Source organism: Tachysurus fulvidraco, chromosome 9 (genome assembly GCF_022655615.1).
Source record: "Tachysurus fulvidraco isolate hzauxx_2018 chromosome 9, HZAU_PFXX_2.0, whole genome shotgun sequence".
Lineage (NCBI taxonomy): Eukaryota > Metazoa > Chordata > Actinopteri > Siluriformes > Bagridae > Tachysurus > Tachysurus fulvidraco.
The window spans coordinates 9359002-9369001 of NC_062526.1; the positions used below are offsets into that span (position 1 = coordinate 9359002).

The following is a 10000-nucleotide window of genomic DNA, read 5'->3' on the forward strand; positions in this document are numbered from 1 at the left end:
ATGCTAGTTAAAGGTTCACATTTGCAGTATTGCACATACTGTACATATTGAAGTAGATGCTGTAGCTTACCATCATATAAACCAGCTATTATATGAGCACATCCTTAACCATTGCAGTGTGATTTGTTGTTGGTAAAATTGTAGGAAAAATAACGTTTTATACAGATTTTCCTGCTGATACTACTTTTTCAAAACCTGGTTATAATGGTTATATTGTCAGATGATCCTGTAATGCAAGTGATGAAATCTGGATGGGAAATTAGCATATTCTCCAAAGAAAAATGCTTAATCACACTGAAATTGAAAAACACTTTTTAAAATCATGTTTTCACTCCAGAAGAATTTTCTGAATGCGTTCTGATGCGTTCAATAAAAGTTTTCAATTATTTTTGGTTTTTGTTTTCATTCCCACAAAGTTTTTAATTCCTGCCCATAAGTAACATACTAGTATGATAAAAAAAATAAATAAATAAAATAAGAAATAATTGTTTAATTCCCCCCCTCCCGACATTTTTACTTGCTCAATTATTTTGAACCCATAGATAATACCTACTTCTACCTAATATATCTAACCTTGTGTTATTTATGATCTTACATTTACAGCATTTAGCAGACACCCTTATACAGTGCGACTTATATTTTATACAACTGAGGGTTAAGGGTCCTGGCTGTGGCAGTTTGTTGGGCATGGGAATCGAACTCACAACCTTCCGATTTGGTAGGCCAGCACCTTAACCACTAGGCTACCACATCCCACAATCTTATAGGATTAAATGACATCATCTTGTTTTTAACCCCTTTAGCCATGTAATAACTAGGAGTGATTTAAGATGATATGATTTTGATTCTAAAAGCAATAGTTTCCTTCTGACTTCTAAAATATTATTTAGTAACCTCCGATCAATACGTGACTAGCTTTGTTCAGAATCTGAGTCAGGCCTATCGTTAGAGTAAAAACATACTACTTTAAAAGCATCAGCACTGTAGGCACAACAGCTTGCTTGCTGTTGGTGCTTTTTCAAAAGATTAAATTCATAAATTATAAATTCTAATCTAGAAAAATCAATTTAGGATTGTTGCCTCGATTCATTTCAGGAATTTGCTGTTAAATAGATGCTTCGATCCAAAAATCAGCCAATCACTGCAGCCCTGGTTATAACCTTGCTGAAGGTCATAATTTAATAGTTATACATCAGTTCATGCTATAACAGCAGCACACGACCTCGCTGTCGAGTGTGTTTATCTTGATAGAACTGTCAACACCATGATTGCAGCTTGCCAGTGGGAATGTGTCAGCTTTACTTTCCTCATTGTATGTGTATGTAAACATGTACCTTTGGTAAGGATTTTGCATATATTTCATATGGGAAATGTAATAGAATATCAGGCTGCCTTAATAGAGTGCTTTGGAACTTTTAGATATGGGGAAATCAAGGCGCATGAAAACAAGCCGCATAGTTTTCAACAGCTTAGAATTTAGAAGATAGATACTTACTATACTGACAGTTTCTTCCCATGTATTCGCCTGGACACTCACAGGAATAGTTGGCCACCAAATCCGTACAGATCCCTCCATTTTTACACGGATCCCTTTCACATTCGTTGACGTCTGAAAAACAAATAAACACAAAGCTAAATTAGCTACAGCGGTAATCAGTGACCCATCTCATTTAAATGCACTAGTGGTGGTTGTTTATCGAGTCGGCTTTGTTTGGTATTTGATGTTTGCCTCTACCCAGATTGCTCAACTGAACGAGGTAAACACCATCTGCAATTAATCAAATTAACTTAAGACAATAGGGCCAGTAAGTGTGAAACATTTTAAGTGGAGTCACAGAAAAAAAACACATTAGACAGTAAGGAAAAGAAAAGAAAACAAGGGGAGCAAAACAATTATGCAAATTAAGGTTTTCTCCATATTTCCTAATTATGCAAAGAAAGTTGGGCTACCGAATATATTTAACTAAAAATGGCACACAGATTTTCTGAGTAAAGAAGTTTTCCACTATTAGTTTAAAAGACCATCTGAAGGGATGACCTACCGGTCGATATACATCATATGATAGATTTTTACATTTACATTTTTACACTTCTTCTTCTTCTTCTTCTTCTTCTTCTTCTTCTTCTTCTTCTTCTTATTATTATTATTATTATTATTATTATTATTGCTGTTGTTGTTCCTTTTTTCCTTTTTTATTCCTATTAATGCATCTGTTCAAATACAGTTTGAAATATATATATTATATATTATATTATATATAAATATAGCACATATATATGTATGTGTTTTTTTTTTTTTTTAAATAATGCTGTTATAATAATCTCCACTCTTCTGGGAAGACTTTTCACTAGAGTTTGTAATATAGCTGTGGGGATTTGTTCATTCATCCACAAGAGCATTAGTGAGGTCAGACAATGATGTCAGGTGAAGAGATCTGGAGTGCATTCAGAGCTCCACTTCAACCCAAAGGTGTTCTGTGCAGTTGTGGTCAGGGCTCTGTGCAGGACAATAAGGTCCTTACACTCCAACCTTGGCAAACCATCATGCTAGAATAGATTTTATACACTTAATTCCCATGAAGGATATTTTATAACAGTAGCATGCTTTGACAAGAAGAACAATATATAGGTACGATGAACAGGAGTCCATACACTTTAGGCCATAAAGTGTACTATTTACTTACTGTAGTTATCTTATATACTCTTTTAAGACCATTCCTCCTTCATATCATAGCTGTAAGTTCTTGTCTTGGATTTAGTATTTTACTAGTATCTAGTACGAAGGTACAAGTCTATATTCTCATTCTGATGTCTGGTTATAAGTCTTTTTTCATAATCTTGAAGTTTTGTGTTAATTAGTAAATGTTTTTAATTAATTTCACACACGCACACCCGCACACACACACGCGCACACACACACACACACACACACACACACACACACACACACACACATATATATATAAAATATAATAAATAATATCAAAAGCATAAAACCTAAGAGTTCATTTGTAACAGTAGATCTGCATATACAATATACACATCTTATACATTATATATACACACATACAAACCCCTTTATACATCAGGTAGCTGAATATGAACCAGTTTAAGTTCCACATCATTGTTCTAAATCTGTTGCCCATGGGAAGATCCTGGTACTCAGAGTACAGAACATGAGCTGGTTTAAAAATAATTCTGTTTGTCTTTATTACAAAATGCTCATAAATCACCTGAAGAGACATGTTGCTTAACTCCCATGATCTTACAAGCTTTCTTAAGAATAGCTAGTCTAGTTCTGTTTGAAGTGGACAGTGAGGAGAATGAGAACAATGCAAGTCAATACAATAACTACAGAGCAGCGTTTAGCCTAAAGACACGGGGTATGTTTGTGAACTGCGATCTCAGCAGGAACTAAAGGAGGACAGTAGTGGATCATTCTGGTCATAAACCGCATGCAGGCACAGACACTCATCATACACTGCTGTTTTAATATCTGAATGTAATGGTGAGGACTTCCCGGCGAGGATCTTTGCCCTCTCGCTTCTTCACTGTAAGGCTTATTGTCACCAGGCACATCACAGAATAGTGGTCAAAATATATGATCTCCAGCGAGTGGCACAGAGATAGACAGGAAGTGAAGATGAAGCATAAATTGAACAGAATCAGAATGAAGGGCAGATATATCAGCACAAGACTCTAATAAACCCACTGAGTTAAAAGGTTATTCCGGAAAGTAGAATTAAAAGGAGGAAACAGCATGAAGAATATTTCTCATCTTCCAGTCAGGCTGAAGTAACTATTATCTCACTATAATCTGTGCTTTTCTAGGAGTATTGCTATTCCTGTCTTTGCTAGGATTTGCTAATCCACGGTGCACATTGATCGAAAGCCTGTCCGCCTTTGTTTATACCGAATTGCAATAAATGGAACAACCATGCAGCAGTCTCACCAGGAAGCCTGAGGAAATGCTGATCCAGAGAGAAGACCACCAAGAAAACGTTGACAGGTTTATTACTTAGAGACATTATGTAAGCTGCACAATGCACAGCATGCAACTATATAATGATCAAATGTGTTTTGTTGCAACAGTAACAAAGTAAATTGGCTTGTATCATATAATACTCTGTATCTTTATAAGACATTCTGCATGAGTAAATCTGTGATCTTTAGTTATGTTCAAGATTTATTTTGCAATGTTTCGCAATGTTCTGATCTGAGCTTTTGAGTTTAAACTTCTTTCAGAGTCATGTTGTTTTTTTTAACTATGCATAACAATCTTCTACATTCCCCACTTTGCCATTCAGTGACCTGTCGATAGAAGAGCCACTCTACTGAAGAGAGCGATGCAGCGGAATTTTAATCTGTCCAGCTCTCTCACCTCTTCATCTATACACACCACTCTGCTTAAACAGCCAAAGCTTCAACTTAATAATAACATCCAACAAAGAAACGTGACAGTATCAGTTATTTTTAAGACACCTCTACAACAAACCCCCTCCCAACTCCATCCCCACCCTAGCCCCAACCCCAACCCCAACCCCATCCCCAACCTCACACTTTAGCAGAGATAAACATCTACACTACATTTTGGCACCATTTCTCATTTAGTAAACCTCTTTTTTTTAGCCGTAGACAAATTTGTATGCATGTTACATCTCCTGATTCTCTGTATCTTCTGAAATATTCATAAATCTTAGACACGCTGGGTGTTCCCATTATTAGACAGTTAAAGCTTTTAAATTTACTATGAAAATTGAAAAGGAAAATGTAATTTTGGATATTTTATTCTGAAATGTTACAAACCATAACTTTTCTACTGTTGCAGCCGGCTGTCACAAATCGCTCTTTAAAATTAAATTGGATTTTTTTTTTTTTTTTTTTTTTTTTATGTTATGTTATGGTGACTTCACCTACATCATTCATCAAAATCTCAATTTTTCACATGTGAACTCCACTGGCTGGTTTAAATATCTGTAAAATAGAGAACATGGACTATCGCGGTTCATGGCCTGACACACCCAGACACATTCATCAGACTGAGCTGTACAGTACACAGCCTTGTGATTCAGGAACAGTATTCCATAGATGGATATACGACTGTCCTTGACTTCGGTTTGTCAGCCAAACCTGACTATTATAAATCTAACATTCCTGCTCAGAGAGCCAAAATCTACAGACAGCATGTCAAGTATGTCTGTCTGTAGATGTTAGTCTGTCTACCCATTAAATCCTTCTTACATCTCTTTACAGAACATTATTACAGAGTTCATTTGTTTTTAGCTGAACTTACAGTAAGTGAACATACTTGGTGTCACTTCAACGTATTAGGTGTTGATTCAATAGTAAACATTTAAAAATAACAAGAATGAACTGTCCTTCAAGTGTTGATTATTAGATGACTAGATTCAACTCTACTGTTAAACTAACCGTACTATAGAATATAACAGCATGCAGTCTGGTCAGTGCTGCTTTTGTGTATTGTCGTGTTTTGTGTCATTCGTTTGCACTGTTTTTGTCTTTCAATGTTTGCACCAGGTTGCACAGATGCACTTTATGTGGCTAGGATTAACTTACTTAAGTCTTAAGCTCTGTCTTATGGTCCTGGAGAAACGTTGTCTCATTTCACGGTGTACTGTGTCAGCTATATATGGTTGAAATGACAATAAAAGCTTCTTGACTTAACTTAGCCAGAAAGGTATAAAGGTGCAGGTATAGTTTGATTGTAAGCATTTGAATAGAAATACTGCTAAACCCATCAAAATATTATGAAGATGATATTGAAATTATATATAGAGTGTATTTTAAAATAAATGAGTTATCCATGATATCCATGACTGACAATATTCATGGATATATTTAACATTTAAAAGCAAACAGTTTAAGAACGTGTCATGTACTAGAATAACGTACAAACGAATAAAACAGCATGTTCTATGTGGTGAATCCCTATCAGCTGATTTGCAGTGCCATCACACGATCAGCTATGAATGTGATCTGCATGTCAATGGATCCATTGTGGTGCTTTTCAAGAATGAATTCTCTTCATAGGAATTAGCAGTTAAATAGAACTAAACAAGCACTAGCCAAAAGGATGCAATCAAAAGTCACAATCAAAAGGGATTAGATTTTAATTACTGCAAGCACAAGGGGCCTACCGTTTTCATTAACCATCATTAACCTGAGAATCGAAGACTCGAGAATGCATTATTGAATGTGACAAGAGCAAAGCGTCATTAAGCCATTATATTCATGCAAATTCTAAGCATTAATTCTACATAAGTGTGTTAAACAGTGTCAATCACTTTGTGCTGAAGGGGAAGGCATGGCCATTAGAGATATGTGAAATGTTAAATGTGTGTTATGTGAACTGAATTGAAGAAACACAAGTTTGAGATTTAGTCAGCACGCAAACTTTTCACACTATTGAATGAAAGTTTTCAAGAAGAGAAACACGCTGGATTTTTTTTATATCACAGTGATAATCCTGTTGATTTTTTAAAATTACCGATCGTATTCATTCCAGTGTTGATTTCGAAAGTTTTTTTTTTCTCAAAAATTCTATAATGATTCCTTACATTAAGCGAACGACTTAGTCATCATTTATGAAACTATAAGCTACATTGTGGCCTCAGTCTATCAAGAGTTAAATATTTATTCTGTCTTCATGGGTGCCTTAACTTTTAACTTCATTTATAATGTCCTGCACTTAACTTGCATCCCAACCTGTGACCACTGATTTAGTGTAAAATGTCATTATATATATATAGTTTTTTTTCATTTATTTCAGGGTTGATGACGATGAATTTAGAAGTTAAATAAAATCTAAAACAAACCAAGAGAAAAACAAGCTCAAAAATAAATAAATAAACAAACAAATAAATAAATAAAAACCCTCAAAGGGAAAGAAAAAGTCTAGAAATAACCACGGTGAGCCGCATAACACAACAAACACTAAACACACAAAAACCCAAGATTAAGTAGGGTTACTAATTAATGCAACACATGGCAGATGTGAGTAATCTGTGAGTGTGACTACGTCACGTGATGTTCTAGGACTGAAATGTAGTAATGTCTCACCCTCAATGTTTTACCAGAAATCATACAACATCTCATTTTCTGTCACTACAATACAGTTTCAAGTTCCAAAAAAAAAACACTAAACGTCCGGTCCTGTCGTCTGTCCTTGTGTGTAATTTGTACTTTGATCGGTTAACGTGTGATGCGTTTGTCTACTTTTACGTAGTTTCTTCTCCAAAGGCATTTTAGTTCAAGAAAAAAAAAGGAAGAAAAAAGTTTATCCACCTTGTTCGCATCATTAAACCCAGGGCCGATTTGATGTGTGCCTCCTTAATCAAGCTAATGATGTGTCAGTGTAGGGAGCTGAAGAATATCAGGCCAAATGGAAATCAAATACAGGGGGTGTTTCGCTCTGTGCGATCACATGACACCACTGCCAGCCTGCATGAATACAGTATACAGTTTGAGCTGGAAGGAAATCAGCCCCAGATAACAGTCCACTTTATACAACCTTATACTGTATAAATAATCTAAAGTGGATATGAAAGATGATATCAGCAGAATGGAAATTGACTTATCAGACCTTTTCAATCAGTAAGAACAATCGACTTATTTTATCGCTGCAAGTTTGATATCAAATTAGTCAGGACACTGATGGCTTTCAGTGTGAGATGTTTTTCCCTCTGTTGACATACAGTAACTGTATGGGGAGTTTTAGTGGTTGAATACAATCGCTTTCAAATTTGAATTGCTTAAGTATTATTTCTCTCATCTCTGAGACCTGAAAAAGGTTTGATATCACCATTTAATTTTAAGATTAAAAAAAAAACAAAAAACTTTTTGGAACTTTTCTATGAATATATTGCTCCTACTAGACAAGTTCTTAAAACCCTGAGTGTCTACTTTTATATGAGTCATTATGCACCACTGTACATTTAGTGTACCATAAGAGCTGGAGGCGAGTGCAGGTGGGTTGGAGTGGGTGGAGAAAAGTGCCAGGACTGTTGTGTGACAGAAGAGTGTCAGTTAGAATCAAAGGAAATGTGTAGAAGGCAGTAGTGATACCAGCTCTTCTGTATGGGTTAGAGACTGTAGCAGTGAGGAAAAGACATACTGTAAGGCAGAGATGGAGGTACAGTAGCATGTAGAGGTTCTATTTAGGAGTGACGAAGATGGACAGGATTAGGAACGAGCACATCAGAGAGACAGCTCAGGTTGGCTGTTTTGGTAACAAGGTCAGAGAGGATAGACTGACATGTTTTTTTTTTTTTTTTACATGTACAGAGGAGAGAGATGGTTATATTTTTTGGTAGAAGGACATTAGAGATGGAGCTGCCAGGTAAGAGGTCAAGAGGAAAGCCAAAAAGGAGGTATACAGTATGGATGTGTATAAGAGGATATGAAGGTACAGTAACTGGTATGAGAGTAGAGCAAAGCATCCATCATAAACAGAAAGATCTAAACACAAAGGTTTGGACTTTTTTCAATTAACGAGATAGAACCAGCCATCACCATTATCACTGCTAAACAATTGCACTAAAAGCTGACCACATACAAGGCAGGGAAAACTGAGCTATAATCTCTGTCTGTTCATTAGGAGCTAGAGTATGATGGGAGTGCATTTTTCAATAGGCAACTACATCAGGCTTGGCTACGCTGTAAACACTCGCATCTATACGTACGCGCTGACACCAGGGTATTTGGCTGCGTTCTCATGCACAGCTTTTGTTGCATTATCCACTCATGTTCCCACTGACCAATTAGAGCAAAACAAATCACATACAGTAGATTGTAGGCTTATGTGCCACATTTCAGCCTAGGTTTTTCCAAAGAGGTTCGTTAATGAAAAAGGTCAATAGTTTGAGACAGCTACATACAGTAGCTAACTGATTTCAAACAGTTCATCAGTGATTAAACTGCAGACAGTGATATTGTCAGTGTAAAAAAATAAAAAAATTATTGAACAACTTTTATTTGTATGTCTTTATTTAATGGTAAGCAAATAACAGAACTGCCTGAAGTGCACGAAAGAAAATCCTGTGTTGCTGAACAACTATGGCTAGTGTGAAGACACATATTGATTACGGACACTGAACTGAAGTGCTGTGCATTTTATGTTCTGTCTGAAACCGAGGTTAGACCTTACAGCAATCCGGTGTGTGTATCAGGGTAATAGAGAGAGGATTAACTCAGACGAGAGAGTAAGATAATCCACACAGTCGGTTGATACTCTCATGTTCAGGGTCAGCTAAATAAAAGTGTCACCAGAAGGAGTCACAATAGTAAATTAACCCACTGTACAGTACCTCTCTGACCACACACTCTGTAATGCAGCTACAATAACAATGAGACTCTTGACATTTACATAAATGGATTCCTTATAGAGATGTTTTAATGGATTAATGGTTTTAGTGTTCCAGCAGGGTGGTAAATCCAGCTAAAAATCCACCTACTCTAGAACCTAAAAAATTCAAGAGCGGGTTGTGTTGTACTGGATGACGAGGCACGGAAATAGTTCACTCGAAGGAACAATACAATGGACGCTACAATGTGAAGGCTTAGCCTTTTTTCGTTTAAGTATGTAAACCTAGTGCAGGGAGCTGACACAATATTAAAACATTGTGTTATATAAAAAGTTGTTATGAGACATAATATGGGTCTGTACCTGCCTTTCATTACTTGTTATGTTTTTCCAAATATTGCTGTTCAAACAATAATAATATATGTAACATATTTATTCTCTCTCTCTCTCTCTCTCTCTCTCTCTCTCTCTCTCTCTCTCTCTCTCTCTCTCTCTCACACACACACACACACACACACACACACACACACACACACACACACACACACACACACACACACACACACACACACAAATTGAGCACAGCCAATCCACATATGGACATGTTTTTGTAGTGAGAAGTGGGTAGAAACCAGGTAACCCAGAGGAAAAACATTACACACAACAGTAACCTGAGCT

The 10000-nt window shown here is 36.3% G+C and overlaps 1 protein-coding gene across 2 annotated transcripts in view; it reads right to left on the minus strand.

Annotated features, from left to right (window-relative positions):
- The window catches only part of edil3a (EGF-like repeats and discoidin I-like domains 3a), a 170278-nt gene that overhangs the window by 64755 nt on the left and 95523 nt on the right, over positions 1–10000 (minus strand). For both annotated transcript variants that reach the window (XM_027138617.2, XM_027138616.2), the window contains exon 4: positions 1496–1609. In XM_027138617.2, the coding sequence (XP_026994418.1) occupies positions 1496–1609 (114 nt within the window). The remainder of the gene's footprint in view (positions 1–1495; positions 1610–10000) is intronic.